Source organism: Salvia splendens, chromosome 4 (assembly GCF_004379255.2).
Source record: "Salvia splendens isolate huo1 chromosome 4, SspV2, whole genome shotgun sequence".
Classification (NCBI taxonomy): domain Eukaryota; kingdom Viridiplantae; phylum Streptophyta; class Magnoliopsida; order Lamiales; family Lamiaceae; genus Salvia; species Salvia splendens.
The window spans coordinates 10,628,567-10,651,777 of NC_056035.1; the positions used below are offsets into that span (position 1 = coordinate 10,628,567).

The following is a 23,211-nucleotide window of genomic DNA, read 5'->3' on the forward strand; positions in this document are numbered from 1 at the left end:
AAATTGTAGATTAATATTATTCAATATTCGAATGATATCATTTAAGTTGTGTTGATGCTTAAAATAAATCAAATTATTCGTGTTGGGTTCATGCGTTTTGGGTCCAGCCTAAAATGTACGGTTCAATCATATTCCCAACCACATGTCTAAAGATAGGATTATTTTTGGAATATTTCAACTGTTACTTATTCATGGCCCATGGGCGTGCATTATAGTATGTTCATGCAGAGCACTCCATAAAATAACAAACTTTTCACCTATAAGATTTGTATCAAAATCATGCTATATGAAATAATACAAAAGCACTCCAAATTAAATATATGAGCCGAATATGTTTCTCATTGAATAGCCCGTTAAGAAAGACGAAACCAATCCAAGAAATGATTAACTGAGATTAAACATTCCACCCCTCAAGAAAGCCCAACCCACTAATACACCCATAAGTGATCTACTATCTAGGCCCAAACAGAACGGAAAAGTATTTACTCCCTCCATCCGTCAAGAATATGCACTCTTTCCTTTTTAGTTCATCCCACAAGAATATGCACTTTTTACTTTTAGAATGTCTTTTCTCTCCACTAACAATACTTTGTTTACTTTTTCAATTTTACATTAAAACACGTGCCGACCCCAAAATGCATATTGTTTGGGATAGAGGGAGTATATTTCATGTTTTAACATATGCTTTATATAATAGATAAGTAATCATTTTAAATCTATTGTGATTTTATATACATGCCAGCTTAATAGTTGAATCTACTAGTACGGAAGAATGATAGCTCAGGCATTATTTAACTTACAATGATCAATCACATAATCGAACATTCATAAATGATGGCCTTTCTGTAATAGTACGATATCATAATGATTTATATTCCTCGATCAAACGAGAAGCATGAAGGCGGGATGTCGGCACGATTGTGCATCCAAGGCTTTGTAAATAGGCAATCTGTCATTTGACAAAACAAGGGAAAAGAATGAGCATAAAACAAACTACTACTACTATTGAGTGAAGAGGACAAATGCCAAATCATGAACTACAGGAAAATTATTGAATACCTGTTTAGAACTCGGTTCGGATGAACTCATGGCGCTCTCAATTCTCAGTTTCTGAAAGTGTTCCTGAATGATGGATATAGTAGTTGCATTATAAACTAAAACAGGGAGATGGGTTTGTAAGATGTTTATGTCAGTGTGTGTGTTTGAGAGAGAGAGAGTGAGGTTGGGATACCTGTTTTTCTCTCATCAAATGAGCACGCTTATCAGGAGGTATTTGCAGCCATGACAGAACCTTATTGAACAAATGGACAAATCATTTGAGTTGGATAATCTGGGCTTCTCCCTCGCACTCACTCAGTATATGCAGAAGAAACTTACCGATACAGCATAGTGATGAGCCTCATCAGATGTTAAACAAGACTTCAACTCACGCAAAACATCCTGCAAAAATGAAAATGAGTCAAATTTCCCAAAACAATTGGCAACTTGATAAGTGATTTTAGGAAATCCCGGTAAATGTTTATACCAGTCATATTAGTTTTACCGATATATCCTAGGTAAGGAAGAGTGAAGAACTTAACAAGTAACTTCTGATTACTACCTTGACTAATGAGTTTTTCATTCATTTACCTCAAAGTATCCACTGCTATGGATGCTAATGTCAGACTTACTCAAATATTAGAACTAGACAAAGAGATGGAATAACTTGCTTGGAAAGTGCAATGGGGATTAAAGTTCAAGAAACAACTTTAAAACAATAAAAGATTAAGACTCCCATTACCACAACCTTGTTTGCACTCTTTTTTGCTCGCAGGCGTTCATCAATGACAAAAGAAACCTGTATCAGCATGAATTAGATAGTTGAGTACCTTGTTATCAAACATAGTAATTGATTTTTTTAGTTCCACTAAGCTCATAAATAGAACTGCTCGTGAAAAGCAACACAAATGCAGCATCATAATGAAGTTTTAGATGTTACAACACTAGTTATAAATTGCAAATCTCATACAGAAGAAAAGGTTGAAGTACGATTCACTGCATGTCATTTTCTTCTGGGGAAAACTGCAGCTTAGTGTCTACAAAATTATCAGTACAATGCCAATCTCACGATATTTACCCAAAGAAATAGCCGAATTTGGATTTAAAAATTTAAAACGGGATCATTTTAAGGGGTCAACAGCCTTTTACCTTGGTGAGTAATCTCTTGGGATCATGAAACGCAGGCTTCTTCGCCCACTGATGGAATAAATGAGAAACAGCAGCTCGGTTCTCTGGACTAAACCTGCAGGATTAAAGACGAGCTAAATATCCAGTTGAACTACCATGTCACAGCTGCAGGTATGCATTCAGAGAATACCTTTTCAAAAAGTTACTGTTATCACTTTGTTGCAGTGCAGTAGCATTGCCTATTTCATTCAATAAATTGTCAACAGAGCAATGTTTTGTATTGTTGTCGGGGGTTTCTGTCTGCGCAGCTCCTAGCTCAATTGGGCACTGAATCATCTCTGAACTCGCGGAAAGTGGCTCTTCCTACATGAAAGTAAATAGATGATAGGTCTTGGAGTATATTAGAAATGGGCCACTCACCCCTTAAAAGACCTTGTAAAGGAGAGGGTTATCCACACTTATATAGATGAGCTAGGATCGTCACCAAGTTGATGTGGGAAAAGATTTAAGAATTTTAACACGCCCCCTCACGTGTGGGCCGGAATGACACATCGGACTTCCATCACGTGGGTAATGACACATCGGACTTCCATCACGTGGGTAGGCAAGAGAAGAGATAAAGAGATAAAATCCATCATCGACTTGGGCCCGCTCTGATACCATATTAGAAATGGGCCACTCACCCCTTAAAAGGCCTTGTAAAGGGAGGGTTATCCACACTTATATAGATGAGCTAGGATCGTCACCAAGTTGATGTGGGACAAGATTTAAGAATTTTAACAGAGTATATGGCCAATAAAGAATAAACAGAACTTGTTGGTATATAAGTGATCTAGCAATACATTTTCACTAAATAAGAGGTCCAAACAATCTAGTGAAATTGAATGGCAAGTTCAGTAGGCTTAGCGCTTCATGAAGAGGATGAGCATACAGATGTGGACCTTTTAATTCCACCAGAAGTTCGAGAGTACATGTTTTAAACAGGCCTGTCATAAATAAATGAACTAAAACTGGAAGTATGCAAGCATGATAACACAAAAACACAAAAATAGGCTTTACAAGACAAATGTTGTTATGAGATGTACACCATTTTGACACCTCTAGTCTTACTTGAAATTTTTTATACAAGGAGTAAGGAGTCAACAACAACTTCCATGATTCATTCTATTGTTACCCTATTTGTGCAATCATATGCTTGTCGTGACTATAATAAAAACAAGCACTGAACATTTGTAATACATTATACTTATACGTGTTGATGCAGGTTCCACAACAAGAAGAGGGTGGAAAAGGTACACAAGGTAAATGACAGCTATCACAAAATGAGACTGAACACTGAAAGAAACATGCAGTATAGCACTACTGCACTAGTATCAAACAGTAACCAAGTAAGGTTTGTGCATATGCTATGCTTGGAGTGATTTTGTAGCATGCTTTACATATGTCTTCATAAAGTATAAAAAAAACTACCAAGGTTTTGTAAATGCACTTCTAAAAGGCATGCTATCCCTAGATTTTGACTTCAATGAATGTTTCCTGTATGTCAGAACTAATTTCATAGAATGAATGGTTAACATCCATTACTACTACCATAAAATAAATTCAAGTCCAAAGGTTAGATGATGATGTTTTATATCACCATGCTATTTTCACAATTTAACCATCTTTACTTACAGGGACCATAAATGGTTTTCCTCATCAATTATTGAAGATACAGAACCAGCAGAACGAGTTGAAAACAGTCTAACTTGTAAGATATACAATAAAATGCCGACACGTTTGATAATTGAAAGTAAAGTTAGACCTGGTTCTGTAGCAGGTGGCGTGGAATTTCTCTAAGGAACCGTGATGGCTGAATGACCTGAGAAAAAATAATTTGATTCATAAACAAAGGCCATAAACAGGTAGAAGAGATCTCAAAAGCTCTTTGTTGACTCCACCTGCCAATTAGAATCCATAATGACATAGAGAAGGATAAGATTTTTGCGCGCCCGAGTCATTGCTACATATAACAAGCGCCTTTCTTCCTAAAAAAGTGAAGCAGCTCAGATTGAATAAGATAGTCTTAAAAGGTGGTTAATTGCAAGCAATAACATGATGTTTACAGAAATGCCACTGTAGCATGGATTTAATAAAATTGCAATTACAACACCACTTTTTATTTTAGTAACTACAACATCCCCAAATGTTTCATTGGCAGAACAACATAATATAGTGGTACATGTTGTAAACAAAATGAAGAGGTTGAGGATGTTGTAGTTGTAAAATATTTAAATGTTGGCGGTGTAATTGCAGTGTTTGAAAAGTTAAATTGCAAATTTTGGTAAATGTTGTTCTATTTCATGCAATAAAGTTTTTCACAAAACGTGAGAGGTTTTGAAATTTAAATTACTACCTCAACCGAGACATCATTCTCATTTAGAATTCCATTATACTCATGCAACAAGGGAATCTCAGCCTCATTTGCCTGAGTAACCAAACAGGAGGACCATAAGCGATAAATATGACATAATTAATTATGGTTAGCAGTTTTCTGAAACTGTTTCATTATGACTATACAGCATGACAAGAAACTTGAGAAAAATCTCAATTGGTACCTTTACAATAAAAACTGTGTCCCACTCCAAACCTTTTGACTGCAAAATGGAAAATACAAACGATAAAACAGAAAGTTCATGGGGTTAGTTGGAAGGCTGAGCATGAGAAAGCATCATATAGAAGGACAATCTTAAAATATCATGCAGTAGAACCTGATGGATTGTAGTTAGGGTAACAGAGTCTTCATTATCATGCTTTCTTGATTGAAAATTTTCACTCTCCCGGCCAGAGATATAGTCAAGAAAAGCTTTAAGTGTGCTCATGCAACCTCTCCCCTGTGTGGAACTACATTTACCCAATTCTTCAACATTGTGTATTGTTATCAAAAACAAGGACACATCATCTAGAAGATACTGCAACACCTGCATCCACAGGGAAAATTGATTACATTTCTTTACCTACGAATTGATATGCCCTACGCTTCAACCGATCAGTTCTCTATGTTGCTGCAAGAATATTAGCCCATGAAATACTTATAGCAATAAGTACCAAACTGCTTGTGAGGCTTAACAGTTTTTAGAGAATACAAAAACACTCAAATGTATTTAAAAGTTATGGATAATGTACTTCAAATTTGCTATTATAGATCGCACCTAGCTCAAAATATCTAAAATGTAATGCCCAATTCAACTTACACCTAAATAAATATTTAAGAATTGTATCAGGAGAAAATAAAGTCCTTTAGATGCACGAATATTTTCAATTTATAGGGATGTTATTGATTATAATTTATAAATTACAAAGATCATATATTTACTGTAGGTTAGAATTAAACCATTTATTTTACACTTCACTCAGGAAAATATTAAACAGTTTATTCACAGTGAAAGATCCAAGATATGATAATATAAAATTATAGACGCAACTTATTCATATAAAGGTTAAAATACAAATAGTACAAGTTGCAACAACGAAAAAGAAACCACCAAGCATTGTTCATCCTCTCACCAAATGTACATCTCATTTATGTATGCAGTGATAATTGTGAATAATGCAGTAACTTACACATTTAGTGCAATAATTGACGTGCTGTACAATACATGAACTTTGCATAATCAGCAAAAATCGTGAATTCCGATATATAACGTGAAGTCAAGTTATTGCATAACATGTACAATTTACAGCACTGAAAATACCAGTTACAGCAGTTCACAGTTCTCATAATAGGACTTTGAATCATTTCCTATGTATGCATTTGTAATTTGTATATACATTTGCATATATGTTACGTATGCGTATAAATAATATACATATGTAGATACTGTTGTCTAAAAGACAGTAAAATATTATGGATCGTATAGTACGCTGGTTGATGAAATGGATGATTGATATTCAATTAACCTATTAACAAAGGTAAAGCATGTTGTGAAAGGTAAAGCATAATAAAATTAACTAGAATTTTTTCAAAATATAGGTTAACCTCAAGGATTATGTTCTATTATCCCACAATTTTACTGGCAAAATTGGATCACAACAAATTATAAGTAGGGATTATTGTAGTATATAGCCCAAACTTATAGCGAATTTAGATTTATAGCCTCAACTTCAGTTTATTTTTTATAGCCGGAGTTTTGATAAATTGTTTAATTATGGCCAACAACAAAAAAGTGTTAAATTTCCGATTGTTTATCGTAAAATTTGTTTTTGTCATATTTGTGGCAAAGCTCAGGCATCAATCGAACGAATCTTATCATAAATTGACCGAAACTTAGCTGCAAACTTGAAGTGGTTGTTACTGACCATAATTAAACAATTTCTCAAAGTACAGGCTATACAAAAAAAATTGAAGTTGAGGCTATAAATTAAAATTTGTAAGTTCAAACTATACATTATAATTGACCCTAAAATTACCAAGAAGAAAGTGCTTGTGCTTACCGGTCGAACATCATTATCTTCATTCAGCAACTTGCCTCCATCAACATCACACACTGCTCGCTGTTCAAGAAGGTATTTCTACAAAAGCAATGATAGAAATGAACACGTGTTGCTGAGACAGTATAGTAAGAGAATCATTTGTGCATTGATAAGGTTATTGTCATTCAGATAATTCTTAATGCAAAAACATCTGAAAGCCCCTGTACGGTTAGCATTTCCAAGATAATAGTAAAGAACAAAAATCTGACATTGTAGAACAAAGTTAGACAAGTATTCTCAAGGGTATAAGTTCTAACTTCCAAGTCATCCACAATATAGAACAAACAAACAGCACAACAAAAGAGCAAGTACAGTAACTTATGTGAGACTTTTGGTGCTTGAGGCCAAAAAAATGTCAAACAACAGAACGTATACGTACAAAAAACAAATAAAGTTATAGCTACTCATCATTTCATTTCTACATGCAAACAAAACCAACCTGAGGTATCATGTTTGCTACAAAAGTGATAACAGCAGAAATTGACTGTTCCTGCAAGCACATATGTAGCAAATGATAAGACACAATTGAAAGAAATTATGGAGAAGATCTTGGTTTACACATCACAATTCATAGGCTAGTCAAACTCATGAAGTTCACTTACCCTTAAAACAAGCTTTGATATCATGTCCAAAGTGTCCAACACCTTACGCCCTTGTGTGAGTTGACTCCTGAGGTCATTTAGCAGAAGTGAAATAAATCAACATTTATAATGACTGTACATACTTTACGTTTCAACTAAAAGAAATACACATTTAAACTAACTTGCATTTAGAGCTAGTAAAAGTGATTCAAAAAATCTGCAAAATGTGGCATCCATACATGCTTTTATAAAACAATGGATATCATAGTGAGCAGTGTTGTTAGGGTCGCGGGGCGCCCCGGGTCGCGGGGCGCTGGGGCGACGGGGCGAGAGACCCACGAATCGGGGCTCCAGAATAGCCGAATGATGATTATATTTGTCTCTTTTATAAGTTTGTTGCTTGAATGTTTATCACATCAAATAAATCTACATACATCATTACTCCATATTAAAAAAAAGATTAGATGAAAAATATAAATTTTTAAACAATATAACATAACTAAATAACTAAAAAGGAATTATACTTAGAAGGCTTTTTCTCATGCACTTACTGTGAGAAAATGCATAAACAATGAAATGTGTAAAAAGTCTGTTTTCACGAGAAAGAGTTACAACAATAAGTATGGATCGCTACTTCCTTGTACCTCTTAATCTAAACTACAAATATTAAAATGTGCAGACAGAAGTTTTACATTGTAATAGGTCATGAGAAAGACTTATAAGACATACCTCTTAAAGGTTCCCGATATTTTTGATCTAAATATTTCATGTGCTACTGAAGTAAAACTGCATTTCCTTCTGGATGAAATCTTGTCAATGTGTTCAATTACCTGAAGGAAAGAGGGACAGGTAAATATTAGAATTGGACTAGTCACACATAGAGCCTAGAATTTGAAAGATGGCACTGATAAGTGATACGTACAATGAACAAATTGAAAAAGAGATACCTTATTTTTTTCCTCCTTATCGAAAGGAAGTAAGGCCTTAAATGCTCGACGACATGGTCCATCGTCACAGCCAGGAAATGCAGTACTCAACATGGCAATAATGGCCCGGATTACCTAGTTATATGACAAAACTTGCATATTAAACAGAAGAATGAGAGAAGCATGCGACCACCATGAGACCATATCATGAGCATGACATGATTAGGGGTGAGCAAAAAAATCAGAAATCGAATATCCGAACCGAACCAAATCGAAATTTTGAAAAGAATATACACTTTGGGGTCGGCACGGGTTTTAATGGAAAATTGATAAAGTAAGAGAGAGGTAGAGGTAGAGAGAAAAAGTAAATAAAGTATTGTTAGTAGAGAATGGGTTCCACCTCATTAGGGAGAATAGACTTTCCAAAATTGGAAAGTGCATATTCTTGTGGGATGGACTAAAAAGGAAAAAGTACATATTCTTGAGGGACGGAGGGAGTATTAAATAATATATATATATATATTCTTTTAATACATTCTACTATATATATTATATATACTATTAATTTTATATTATACTACCTCCGTCCCCCAAAATTCGTCTCAGTTTGACCGGGCACGGGTTTTAAGAAATATAATGGAAAGTGAGTTGAAAAAGTTAGTGGATTGTGGGACCTACTTTTATATATTAGTTTTATAATAAAATGTGAGTAGGAATGAGTTGGTGGAATATGGGACCCACTACCAAAAATGGTAAAAGTGAAATTGGACACATTTTGGGGGACGGACGAAAATGGAAAACTGGGACGAATTTTCAGGGACGGAGGTAGTATATACATATAGTATTCTATTTGTACATATAAAATAAAATAAATTACATATATATATATATATTAATATTATATGTTTTTTTTCGGGTTTTTTGGTTTTGTTCGGTTTTTTAAGTTTGATTTTTGGTTTTTTGGGTTCGGTTAGGTTTGAGTTTTGAACTAAATTCGGTTTTTCAGTTTTGGTTCGGTTTTGGCAAAAAACCGAACCGAAACCCGAATGCTCACTCTTAGACATGATACAAACGAGGAGAGTTTGCTTGAGGAATTGGGCTTCGCTATAGATGAACCTTTATGTAAGCATTTTGATAACAAAAAACAATCTACCTTGCAAATAAATCGGTGTTATATTATATGAGAGGACTAAACACATTGAGGTTGTCTGTCGTTTTATTCGCAAGTGCACAATAAGCCATACTGTAATACTCCGTTTACTTTTTCATCCCACCAGATGATGTATCTTCACCAAACCGTTGGGTGGGAAACGCTTCTCAAAACTTTGTATCAAACAGGACATGATAAATATATAACGGCCCAGCGTGCTAGGGAATATAGTAGAATATTTGTATCTAGGTTTTCTTTTTTCTTATTTATATACTATTTTTAGGCATAGATTTAACCTTGTAGTGGAGCTAGCTTTCTACTCTATATATATAGGAGACTCTCCTGGTGTGAACAACAAAATTTGTTCTGCTCTCCTATATGTCTCTACTCATAACCAAACAGATAATTCTGTTGTAAAATGAGGTGGTGTAATCGAGAGCTGGCAGATTTCTTTGGTTTTGATTTATGCATTTATCTCCAAGACCATAGGTGTTATTAACTTAAGGTTGGCAAATCCTTGGAATTCCAGTAAATTGCCTTTGTTTTCCACGTAAATGAAATTCATGAAACAAACAAGGAATGTAACAGAATTTGACAGTTAAAATCATAAATATTGCTACCTTTTTGCGATAAAAAGCTACTCCGTGAACATTAAATGGAATTTTTCTATTGCGAAATGCAGTTTGGAATATTTTCCCTGTCACCTGCACACATGAGAGTGGATGAGTAAATTTTTAAAAGGCTGGAAAACTTTAACTTTTGCCAGACACTGGTTTTTATTACTACTAATTAAAGCATCAAAGAAAGTAACTTAACCTGCCTCCGGTACAGAACAGCAATATTACCATAGGAGCATTTAGCAGATGAACCATCTGATCTAGCTTCCAATATTTTGTCAACCACAAAAGCACACTGTGCCTCTTCATTGCAACACTCCTTAATAGTTATCTGTTCAACCCATCTAAATTAGTACTATATAGAAAGGGCGAGACTGAGTGTCTTTGAAGGATGCTTGCTTGCCTTTGATCCAGAGGAATTCGCTGTTTGAACTTCATTTGAATTGCACCGTTTTATATTATTTCTAATAAGACATGATGCAGCTTCCACAATACATCGTGTGGACCTATAATTTTTATTTAATCTTACCTACAAAATGATTAAGATAAACGGTTTAATGGTACCTGAATTTGTATAATCTTGTTGGGTACTAGGGAACCAGGAAAGTTTGATATTAAACTTACCTCTTTGTAAATTGGGAAATCTTTTCTAAATGAATCAAAACCACAAACATCAGCACCGTTGAAACTGAAAATTGACTATAGAGATACGTTGTTTAGTTAAAATGTCTTTGACAAGGTTAGATGGAGAATCTTAGAAAATGATTTCTAGTTTCAAACTGGAGGGATGTACACACCTGGTCTTCATCACCAACAATTGTTATACGTTTGTGGGATCCAAGAATTCGAAGCAAGCTATATTGCATGGCACTTGTGTCCTGAAACTCATCAATCACAATCGCTTTCCATGTTTCTTGACATTCGACAAGTACTTCAGTCAAAAGAAAATATCAGAAAAAAAGGGGTCAATAAATCAGAACATGTCGACCTCCAATTTTCTTAAGGTTGGGTGGTGCAAACCTTCCGGAAAGTCAGTGAATAGCTTCACAGAACAGCTGATAAAATCATGATAATCTAGTGCATTACAAGATTTTAGTATGTCCTCATAATTCCGAAGAATAGTTGCCTGAAGTAGATAGAAAACACATAGAATGCAGGTTTCAAAGACATAACAAAAGTACATATTAACCACAAAAAACTGTTTCAAGGATAGCTTACTCCAGTCTCATCACCAATTTTATGAAAATCTTCAGGTGACCTTCCAGCGGCTTTGGCCTGATATATAAAGAGTTTATAGGGTGAAGAAAAATTATATGAGCATGAGGCTGTATCTAAGCACATTACCCTCAAGGGCTGTTACGACTTACAATAATCATGGACTCGTCTATGTTCATGACATTTATGAAATTGCACTGAATTCCTCACTCATATATGTTCTATTTTCTGTGACTAGAAGGGTTTTGTGGTGGTCTAAGATAAATTTAATTCTCATACTACCAGTCTGCTACATAATCAGTAAGACTGAGTCAACTATTGTTCATAAAATGTACTCCCTTGGTCCCTCTGTAGAGGCATTTCTTTTCGGCACGGGATTTAAGAAAATTTGTTTTAAATGAGTTAAGTAAAATGAGAATAAAGTAGAAAGGAAAAAGGTAGAGAGATGAAGAGAGAGTAAAGTACTTTTTGCCAAAAAAGGAAATGACTCAGCTATAGTGGAACAACCTAAAAAGGAATATGACTCAGCTACAGAGGGACGGAGGGAGTACTATAATGAAAAATACACATCACCTGAGTTACAAACTTGAGCCATTTCTTTGACTTGTCCTTAAAATTTTTTGGAGAATTAATATCAGACAACTCGGTAAGCTTGCAAAGCTCGGGATTGTCCCTTCTCTTCCCGTCCTCCAACAAGCGGACAGCTTCTATGATAGCTTTTCTCTGTTGTCCATGCCCATATATTAGAAACTCAGGGGTTCGACCTAACCTATTGGATAAAATTATGTGTTATTCCAGTAGACATATTTTCATTAAAAAATTTAAGCTTTAAATACCATCAAACAGCTTAGAAACTGGAGGTTGAGGGAACTTCAGAGTTCAGATTAAATTCAATAAAATTGAACAAAATTCAAGCTTGTCACGCTTTAGTAGTATATACAACGTCCGATTTTTTATTAAACCAAAATTTGACCAGAGTCATGCATCTTATGGACTAAGTCCAACAATTTGAACGGATGTCCATGAAACTTCTAGCATTTGTACGTCAGAGAACAAAACGACAGACAAATACATATTATTGAAAGTATTTATAGGCATCAAATTTCAGTTTTCACAAAGAATGTGGATGATCTTAAACTCAAGAAGATGTGGTAAGCCAAAAAAGGGTTGTGGCAGATAATTCAACCACAATCTGTTATGTATTTTCTCACTAATAGGCTGACTGAAACAAAATAAGACTGGATACTGAACTACGTGAATTGTTCAAACAAATTTTATCAGTTGCCATGCATACATTTGATATATCTCATTGAAACCTTCAAATCAGATGGAAAAACCGAATAACAGGCAAAGCTTATAGAATCTCTCTGTGAAATGGCATTTTACTTAACTATGAGAACGAAATGAAGAGGGAAACAAAGCAAAGAGAGGGCAAAGGGACAGATACTAATATAAATAAACCACCTAACTGAGAAAAGGGCAAGCTAATGATTGGGAAGTGATTTCCTGGCCAACTATGCAATTACATTTTAATATCTTCGCAGTGATCTGTGATTGCCAGGAACCGAAAGAAAAATAAAGAGCAGTAACAAAAGGCCAAGCCTAGTAAATCTGGTAAAGAGAGGGATGATAGGGAACCAGAGCATCATTAAACCAAACAAGGTATGCTTAAGATATAAAATGTGTTTTTAATACTACATCAAATGGTTTACATGTTTGATAGAGTTCTAGTATGCTAAATAAGCACCAACACCAATCTCGACCTCACCCTACTCAGTATATTACATTGGTCCAAAGCATTCAATAAAAGAGATGTGATCAGATAAGCAGATTACCAAATGCCAACTTGCTATCTATCTGCTAATTAGAGTACCTCGTTCTTTTGCACATAGTGTGTGACCAACCAAAAAACCTTACACATTCAAATTAAAACAATACTAAGCCAAAACTTATCCTTGATGAGTGGGGAAATACATACTTCTCAGCATGCAAGCGGCAAAGTTGCAAAGAAAATGAATGGAAAGTGCTGATAGTGAGCTCTTTTGCAGCTCCCTTTCCAGCAATTGCTCCTATCCTCCCACGCATTTCTGCAGCAGCAGCTGTAGTGAATGTCATTGCCAGAATGTTGGATGGACTGATGCCCTGGAATTGTGAAAGATGCAGCCAGGACCCACACAATAACCAAGCAGACCAGTTAAGCCAGTCAGTGAGCAGCACATACTACAAGCATGACTATGATAATAAATCATAGGATGGGCTTACCTCAGATAGAAGCACCAGAACACGTCCAACCATAGTAGATGTCTGACATAGAAACCAAATACTGAGATCATTAAAAGTAAAGAAGATGGATTTCCAAAATTAAGGGACGAGTATACCTTGCCGCTTCCTGGTCCAGCAACAATGACCAGTGGAATTGAGATGTCACTACATGCTGCTTCCTGCTGCCTATCGTTAAGAGACTGGATATATTTCATATACTCCTCAGGCATATTATTGGTTAGTTTACTTGCTGATTTATCCGATTCTTTGACTCCAGATGATTGCCCACCAGCCGAACTGGAAATTTCTTCAGATTTTAAAATCTCACTTGTAACGTTGACATCTGTTGTGGATATATCATCCTTGCAGCCCTTGATAACAAAGTCAGCTTCCGGTTTCTCCATTGCAGAATCCTTTTCGGGATTATCAGACAATTTTTGTTCACACAGAGCATCAATTTGTTCAAAAAAAGACTCGTCAAAATCATCATCAAGTAGATGAGATGTGGAGATGGAGATATCCTTATCAGGTAAAGCTGGTGCTCTTATGAAGTAACTCTCTGAACTCGAGTTGCATTCATATGATCTATCTGGCTGCCTCAATGGAGTAGAGCACGGACTATAAATCGATCCATCCTTCAAAGAATGACCAACTTTCTGTACATCAACACCTTCACCATTTAAACTAGTTTTAGAGGAATATGCATTACTCGAAGCTACTCTCTGGGAGCGTTCAGCTTTGACAACAGGAGTTAGAAACATTTCACAGGATAACCCATTCCGTGCACCATCGCTCTTCTTCGACAACATGCCACCCTTCGGTGCTATTGGGGTTGATATGTTAGAACATATCATGGATAGAGGATGCCTCTTAATCTCATCAGCTACAACTAAACTTTTGGCTTTTCTCTCATCTCCATACCTGTACAATTCACAAACTATATATGTCGAGGAGAATGTGGCTGGTAACATAAACTTTTCAATTAATTTTGTTTAAGCACATTTAGCACAATCGAAAAATTGACAAAGAAAATAACTCACCCCTGAATGCTGAATGGAGAATCAGAGGCGGCGGCAAGGTCAGAGAACGGGCGTTTGCGAGAGAGGCGTGCCTTGGCGGCTCGGAAATTTTGGGAAATTCGAGTGCGCTGTTCCGCTGATAACTCCCCTCCGGTGGGAGCAGCCACCGCATTCTCTTTGTTGTTCATCTCTTAATCTTCATAGACACAGAACGAAAAGTTCTGGAATAAATAGGAAATCAAATGAACAAGCAAATTCCTACTGAAGAGTGAAGACTGGAGAGGGATTCGACATTTCAAACTTTTCCCTCCTTCAGTCCTTTGGAACATTTATTTCGGTTTTGCATATACGTATATAGCCCTAAATTATTAGTATTTCCATATTTTCCTTTTTCACTTGCCTAACCTCCCTCTGTCCTAGAGTATACATTTTTTTTTTAATTACAAGTTTTAATGCATAATTGATAAAATAATATAGAAGTAGAAAAAAATAATAATTAAAGTTTTATTAGTCTTATTGAACATATTAAAAATGAAAAAATACATACTCTTATGGGACGGATGGGGTAAAATTCAGAATTACTCCATATCATAAAATTGTTCCGAGTAGTTATATGAACACGGTACATACATACACACAATATGGACAACTATTCACAAAATATACATGCTTAGTAAAAGTTTAGGAAGTAATGAAGATAATTCATCAAGTGTTGCAGTTGCTATTGATTTGCATTTTGGTGATCTATGTAAATCTTGTGGTTTTGAATGTTATGGTGTTATGGTGAGTACCAAAAACATGTGTGTTTAACAATTCAAGTAACTTTAATATTTTGTGAAATTCTTGGATTAGCTTTAATTTTAGAAATTACCGAACATAGAACATGTTAATAAAAAGGGACGCTTGGACGTGAGATATCAAGCTTTTTCTATGGACGATCTAGCCTCCATTCTGTTATTATCTTATGGAGGTCTAGCTTCCATTCCGTACGTATCTTATATGGATGATCTAGCCTCCATTCTGTTATTATTATATGGACGGTCTAGTTTCCATTATGAACATATCTCATGGAGAAGATCTAGCCTTCATTCCGTAATATCTTGTGGAGGGTCTACCATCTATTCGAAAAATATATATTTCAATGGTTGATCTAGCCTCCACCCCAGCTCATACGGATAGCCTAGCTTCCATCTTTAAATAATATGTTATGAATTTCTAAAACTCTCAAAGTAAGAGTTTAAGGCTTTTTATATGTTTGACTGTATGGAAGCTAGGCCATCCGTATGAGTTGGGGTGGAGGCTAGATCAACCATTGAAATATATATTTTTCCGAATAGATGGTAGACCCTCCATAAGAAATTACGGAATGGAGGCTAGATATTATCCATGAGATATCTTCAGAATGGAAGCTAGACCGTCCATATAATAATAACAGAATGGAGGCTAGATCATCCATATAAGATACGTACGGAATGGAAGCTAGACCTCCATAAGATAATAACATAATGGAGGCTAGATCGTCCATAGAAAAAGCTTGATATCTCACGTCCAAGTGTCCCTTTTTATTAACATGTTCTATGTTCGGTAATTTCTAAAACTAAATGATATAAGGGCACACTAATCCAAGGATTTCACAAAATATTAAAGTTACTTTAATTGTTAAACACACATGATTTGGTACTCACCGTAGCACCATAACATTCAAAACCACAAGATTTACATAGATCACCAAAATGCAAATCAATAGCAGCTGCAACACTTGATGAATTATCAATTTGTCCAGTACAAAACACCGACCTAGTAGACAAAGTATCAATGAAAATGTAAGATCATCATTCTATTATCATCGTGTTTTTTTTATATTAACATAGTGTATTACAAATATCAACACAGTGACATGAGTATTTCAGCACAAGTACACGAAAATATCAACATAGTTTTATTGAGGTTTTACATTCATTATGCTGAGATTTTACATGCATTATGTTGAGATTTTACATACATTATATTGAGATTTTTTGATGTATTTGTTGATAAAAATTTGCTTATCAACATATACGAAAGCTAAAATAAAAATCATCAAATTCCATCATTCGAACGTTGTCGGAACATATGCAATTGAGATCTCGTTAGAATCCTTATAAAATTACCTTTAAATTGATATATTTTTTGCGAAAATATAATTTAAATCGAGTGAGTTACGTAAATTTAAAATTTTGGGATAATTTTAATAAGAGAGAATTAACAGTAATACCCTTTAATTTTATTTAATAATTATTTAAATTTAAAATATAATCGCATTATATCAACCACTAAATCTTTTAATTTAATAGTTAAAAATATTGAATTACTAATTAATTTGCAATTGATCACATCCCAAATAAATTACTCATATACAAAAAGTTAGCCACCAACTTGAACAGTTATACAACAAAAGAACTAGTCTGATAATATGCACAGGATAAAAAAGAAAGGAAATGAGCTTCAAAAGGCCTAAGTAATATGCTCAACATTAGAGCTTAATTTCCAAAGCTAAATAAATATTATACGCAATCTATATAATTAATATTAGCAACCATGAATACTCTCCATGACTAACATCCGCACATCTATATAAATGTATTTACTATTAAAAAAAACAAACAAACAACAATATATTTCTTGCATTTATATCACCTTCCTTTGATATCATTGAACTACCGAAGTAATAATCGCATATTTAAAATGCGTAACTTAATAACAACTAATCATACCAATTATCAAGTTTTCCTTTGTCCTAAGGTACATATCACATTTTTTTTAGCTTGTCATAATAAAATGTCACGTTTCATTTTCTCAAAAAGTTATCTCTCATAGTCATATTCATATATAATACTCCATAATATATTTTGTCTCTCTACTTAACATACAAAAGAAAATCTCTTTAAATCTCGTGTCATTAACCAAGTTTGACATCTACAATGGAGCTAAGAGCGCATTACAATCTTATCCACACACCAACACATAAACAAATCATCGACATTCTAACATATCCAACCACATATAACCCCAATAAATGCTTAGTACACGGACCATATTAGAAACAAAAACTAACGTAGCCATTGCCCTCAAAAGGACGTAGCACATACCACCCATTCAAGGATGCAACACGCAGACAGATAATACCAGGAATAGATCAAACTATTCATATAGTGTATAGCATACAAACCAGATAACATATGATCTCCGCTCCGATTTTCCATAAGACATAAGAATAATGCATTTTATCTCAATTGGAAAGTGTTAAGGGGTGAGTTCCCTTAACTAGGCGGCGGTAACAAGGGTAGAAGTCGCCAACGAGTTACCGGTCGATCAATCTAGGGTTTCGTGCTTGCGGAAAGTAAAAGACAGAGAAAATATGGTAAATTATGTTATTTCTCGAGAATGGAGTAATAACATTGCCCTATTTAATTATGAGGACCCTCGAGGTTCAACTCTATTTTATGATCCGAGAAAGAATCAACAAGAAAACCCGGAAATGAGCATCGCTCGACCTAATAAATAATGTGTTCAATTATTCCCACAAAAATAACGGACATAATTAAATAAGATAAAATAACTATCTATCTAATCTCTCTGACTCTCTTCAACGAGAAACATAATCTCCATACTTCCACCGGTCGTTTACTCTGGTGTTGCGGGCGTGACTTGGTCACGGTCATTGCTAGCGGTTCACTTGCCATTGTCTCGAACACCGGCGGTGTCTCCTCCATTGCGCACTCTGTTGAATATTGCCTACAATATTTGACTTTTTTTGTCAAAATTTGTTGTCCCACATCGGTGGGCATTAGGGAGTTTGGGGGAGTGGCTGCCTATAAAAGGAGCTCACCCACCATTTTGTAAAACATCCTCAAAATTGTATTCTCTTCTCCGTCTAAATATAACGGGCTCTGCAGAGGGTGCTCGGAGACGTAGGCAATTTGGCCGAACTCCGTTATCAAAGTTTCGGGTGTGTTCTTTCTTTATTATTTATTTTGTTCCGCATTTATTTATGGCTTTATTTTATGTTGGGATATTGTATTCAATATTATTTGCGGGTTTGGTAGTAGTGTTTTGTATGGTTCTTTTGGGTGTTTTTATATTGTGATAAATACACCGACTGATAAATTCTGTTAGGAATCTGGTATTTAAGAGGGATAGTGTCCTCGCCAGTCATTCCAAAGAATTTATTTGGAGAAGTAATTTTATCGAGTAGACCCCATTGGGTTAACTCTGAAATTACTGAATCGGTTCATTTCACTATTTGAGAGAAAATTACCCGGTTTTCTCAACAAGTGGTATCAGAGCCAAGGTTCGTCCTTGGTTCTATTTGTTTGTAATATTGAATACTTTATTTTGAGTCTGTAATGGCGGGTAATGATCAAAAAAACAAGGCTAGTTCTTCGTCATCGTGGTCGAGGTTTCCACTGTCAAATATGAAATTGACGGTGGAGATATTTGACGGTACTGGCCATTTTGGTATGTGGCAGGGGGAGGTTCTAGACTCTCTTTTCCAGCAGGGTCTTGACATTGCCATTGAAGAAAAGAAACCAGAAGATATAGATGATAAAGATTGGAGTACCATAAATTGGTTAGCTTGTGGAACAATTCGATCGTGTCTATCCAGGGAGCAGAAGTATGCTGTCAAGAATGAGACTTCTGCACATAGATTGTGGAAGACACTAGAGGACAAATTTCTGAAGAAGAGTGGTCAGAATAAGCTCCTTATGAAGAAAAGGTTGTTCCGATTTGAATACCGATCAGGTACCACTAAGAATGAACACATTACTTTGTTTAACCAATTAGTAGTAGACCTGCTAAATTTAGATGTGAAATTTGAGGATGAGGATCTGGCATTGATGTTGTTGTCATCTCTACCTGATGAATTTGAACATCTGGAGACCACATTGCTCCACAGTAAAGAGAATGTGTCTTTAGATACTGTATGTTCTGCTTTGTATAGTCATGAATTGCGAAAGGCAGATAAAATGAAAGGCAAAGCAGTTACAGATGAAGCATTAGTGGCAAGAGGTCGTCAACAAGGCCGATTAAAGGAGAGAAGAGGAAGGTCCAAATCGAAAAGGCGAGTTGCCAAAGATGAGTGTGCTTTCTGTTATGAGAAAGGACATTGGAAGAAAGACTGCCCAAAGTTGAAGAAGAAAGAAAAGGCTCCGCAAGATGCAAATGTTGCTGAATGCAAAAATGATGCTGAGTCAGATTGTTCTTTGACGGTTTCACCTTCAACATCGCATCCAGACGAGTGGATATTGGATTCAGGTTGCACCTATCATATGTGTCCCATCAGGGAGTGGTTCTTTGATTTCGAAGAACTCAATGACGGACTTGTTTACATGGGAAACGACAGTCCATGTAAGACAGCCGGGATAGGCTCAATCAAGCTACGGAATCAGGATGGATCCACCAGAATTTTGAAGGATGTGCGGTACGTGCCCCAGTTGAAGAAGAATCTCATCTCATTGGGGGCCCTAGAATCTAAAGGCCTAGTTGTGATGATGCGAGATGGAATTCTTAAAGCAACTTCAGGAGCATTGGTGATGCTGAAAGGTGTGAGGAAGAACAATTTGTATTACTACCAAGGTAGTACAGTTGTTGGGACAGTAGCAACTGCAACTTCGAGTAATAAGAAGGATGCAGAGGCGACGAAGCTTTGGCATTTGCGATTGGGACATGCTGGTGAGAGATCATTGCAAATTCTCGCTAAGCAAGGATTATTGAAAGGTACGAAGTCTTACAAATTAGAGTTTTGCGAGCATTGTGTTCTGGGAAAACATCGAAGAGTGAAATTTGGCACTGCAATCCATAATACGAAGGGAATTCTGGATTACGTGCACTCAGATGTGTGGGGACCTGCCAAGACTCCATCACTTGGAGGTAGACACTATTTTGTCACTTTTGTTGATGATTTTTCCAAGAGAGTTTGGGTGTACACTATGAAGAGCAAAAATGAAGTCCTTGGGATTTTTCTGAAATGGAAAGCTCAAGTTGAAAATCAGATGGGGAGGAAGATCAAGGTTCTCCGATCTGACAACGGTGGAGAATACAAGAGTGATCCTTTCCAAGATGCATGCCAAGAGTGTGGCATAGTTCAGCACTTCACAGTGAGAAATACACCACAGCAGAATGGAGTGTCAGAGCGTATGAATCGAACACTAGTGGAGAAAGTTCGTTGTATGCTGTCTAATGCTGGGCTAGATAGAAAATTTTGGGCTGAGGCCATCACATACGCTCAACACATTGTCAATCGTTTGCCATGTTCTGCCATTGATGGCAAGACTCCTTTAGAGGTATGGTCCGGTAAACCTGCAACTGATTATGATTCTTTGCATATTTTTGGTTCTATTGCATATTATCATATGACTGAATCAAAGTTGGATCCACGTGCAAAGAAGGCTTTGTTTATGGGTTTCAGTGCTGGTGTTAAAGGATATCGGTTATGGTGTTTGGAGTCTAAGAAGACGATTGTAAGTAGGGATGTTACCTTTGATGAATCGAATCTTCTATGTTGAATAAGGTAAATCCAAATAGTAGTGATACTTCACAGCAGGTGGAGTATACACCGAAGTAGGTGGAGTTCGAAGAAGCAGTTGTGATCCCAACTACGAACACCACAAATGACTCTCCTACGGAAGAAGAAGAGTCAGATGATGAAGAGGTTCCACCCCAAGAACCTTCGCAGCAATCAGAGCCAATTGCAGTTAGGCGAACGAGGCGGGAAAATAAGAAACCTGCTCGATTTGCGGATATGGTAGCATATGCGCTTCCAGTTGTTGATGATGTTCCATGTATCTTTTCGAAAGCTATTGAAAGTTCAGAAAGCGATGGTTGGAAAGGTGCTTTGGAAGAAGAGATGCAATCTCTTCAGAAGAACAAGACGTGGAAGTTGATGCTATTGCCAAAAGGCAGGAAGGCAATTGGATGTAAATGGGTTTTTGCAAAGAAAGATGGATTTCCTAACAGAGATGATGTTCGCTACAAAGCAAGATTGGTAGCTAAAGGCTACGCCCAGAAGGAGGGAATTGATTACAATGAGGTATTTTCTCCTGTTGTTAAACATTCCTCCATTAGAATTTTGTTGGCTTTGGTAGCGTAGTTGAATTTGGAGCTAGCTCAACTTGATGTGAAGACCGCGTTTTTACACGGTGATCTGAAGGAGGAAATCTATATGACCCAACCGGAGGGATTCAAGGTTGCTGGTAAAGAAAACTGGGTTTGCAAGTTGAACAAATCGTTGTACGGATTGAAGCAGTCTTCAAGACAGTGGTACAAACGGTTTGACAAGTTTATGAAGGATCAGATGTACACAAGAAGCAAATACGACCATTGTGTGTATTTGCGCAGACTTCAAGATGGTTCCTACATCTACCTACTCTTATACGTTGATGATATGCTGATAGCATCAAAGAGCCAAGTTGAAGTGGATAAATTGAAGGCTCAGTTGAGTAAAGAGTTCGAGATGAAGGATTTGGGGGAAGCCAAGAAGATTCTCGGCATGGAGATAACAAGAGATAAAGAAGGAGGCAAGCTTTGGCTGACACAGAAGCAGTATTTGACCAAAGTACTACAGTGTTTTGGTATAAATGATGATTCCAAACCTGTAAGTACCACACTTGCTCCTCATTTGAAACTTAGTTCTCAGTTATCTCCAAATACGGCAGATGAGCGAGGATATATGGCGAAAGTTCCCTATGCTAACGCAGTTGGAAGCTTGATGTATGCAATGGTGTGTACAAGACCAGACATTTCACAGGCCGTTGGTACTGTGAGCAGATACATGCATGATCCAGGCAGGGGTCATTGGCAAGCTGTGAAATGGATTATGCGGTATATCAAAGATACTGTAGATATTGGTTTGTTGTTTGAGCAGGATAAATCACTTGGTCATTTTGCAGTTGGATATTGTGATTCCGACTATGCTGGTGATTTGGATAAGTGAAGATCTACTACTGGCTATTTGTTCACTTTAGCGAGTGCGCCAGTTAGTTGGAAGTCTACCTTGCAGTCAACGGTAGCTTTGTCTACGACAGAGGCAGAGTACATGGCCGTTACTGAAGCTGTGAAGGAGGCAATTTGACTTCATGGGTTGCTGAAAGAATTGGGTGTTGGTCAGAAACAACTTGAAGTATATTCTGACAACCAGAGTGCTATTCATTTAGCAAAGAATCAGGTCTTTCATGCAAGGACGAAGCACATTGATGTTCGCTATCATTTTGTGCCGGAAATTCTCGAAGAAGAGGAAATTGTCATCCGAAAGGTTCCGACTTTGGAGAATCCTGCAGATATGTTGACCAAGGTGGTGACGAGAGCCAAGTTTGAACATTGTTTGGACTTGGTTAATATTCTGCGATTTGGAGCTGGCGCTTGACTGCGCCAATATGAAAGCACCGTGAGTCATTTATTTGGGTGGAGAAGATTCGTGTTCGGTGGGATTTGAAATTTTGCCAAGGTGGAGATTTGTTGAATATTGCCTACAATATTTGACTTTTTTTGTCAAAATTTGTTGTCCCACATCGGTGGGCATTAGGGAGTTTGGGGGAGTGGCTGCCTATAAAAGGAGCTCACCCACCATTTTGTAAAACATCCTCAAAATTGTATTCTCTTCTCCGTCTAAATATAACGGGCTCTGCAGAGGGTGCTCGGAGACGTAGGCAATTTGGCCGAACTCCGTTATCAAAGTTTCGGGTGTGTTCTTTCTTTATTATTTATTTTGTTCCGCATTTATTTCTG

The 23,211-nt window shown here is 36.4% G+C and overlaps 1 protein-coding gene across 2 annotated transcripts; it reads right to left on the minus strand.

Annotated features, from left to right (window-relative positions):
• Positions 1-685: 685 nt before the first annotated feature.
• On the minus strand, positions 686-14,747 carry LOC121800030 (ATP-dependent DNA helicase SRS2-like protein At4g25120). Of its 2 annotated transcripts, none has more exons than XM_042199578.1 (29): positions 14,470-14,747; positions 13,546-14,350; positions 13,430-13,471; positions 13,146-13,309; positions 11,741-11,936; positions 11,171-11,227; positions 10,973-11,078; positions 10,750-10,883; positions 10,577-10,651; positions 10,356-10,481; positions 10,152-10,283; positions 9,956-10,039; positions 8,207-8,320; positions 7,989-8,089; positions 7,281-7,347; positions 7,118-7,168; positions 6,640-6,717; positions 4,917-5,126; positions 4,764-4,802; positions 4,562-4,633; positions 4,107-4,193; positions 3,971-4,027; positions 2,357-2,529; positions 2,188-2,281; positions 1,787-1,837; positions 1,378-1,440; positions 1,232-1,291; positions 1,060-1,122; positions 686-949 (listed from the first exon to the last, which is right to left on the minus strand). In XM_042199578.1, exons 1-29 carry the CDS (start codon positions 14,634-14,636, stop codon positions 860-862), a joined length of 3,558 nt encoding a protein of 1,185 aa, XP_042055512.1. In that variant the 5' UTR covers positions 14,637-14,747; the 3' UTR covers positions 686-859. The 2 variants fall into 2 exon arrangements, with proteins under 2 accessions (XP_042055512.1, XP_042055511.1); XM_042199577.1 differs by having other exon boundaries at positions 1,781-1,837.
• Between the last annotated feature and the right edge of the window lie 8,464 nt (positions 14,748-23,211).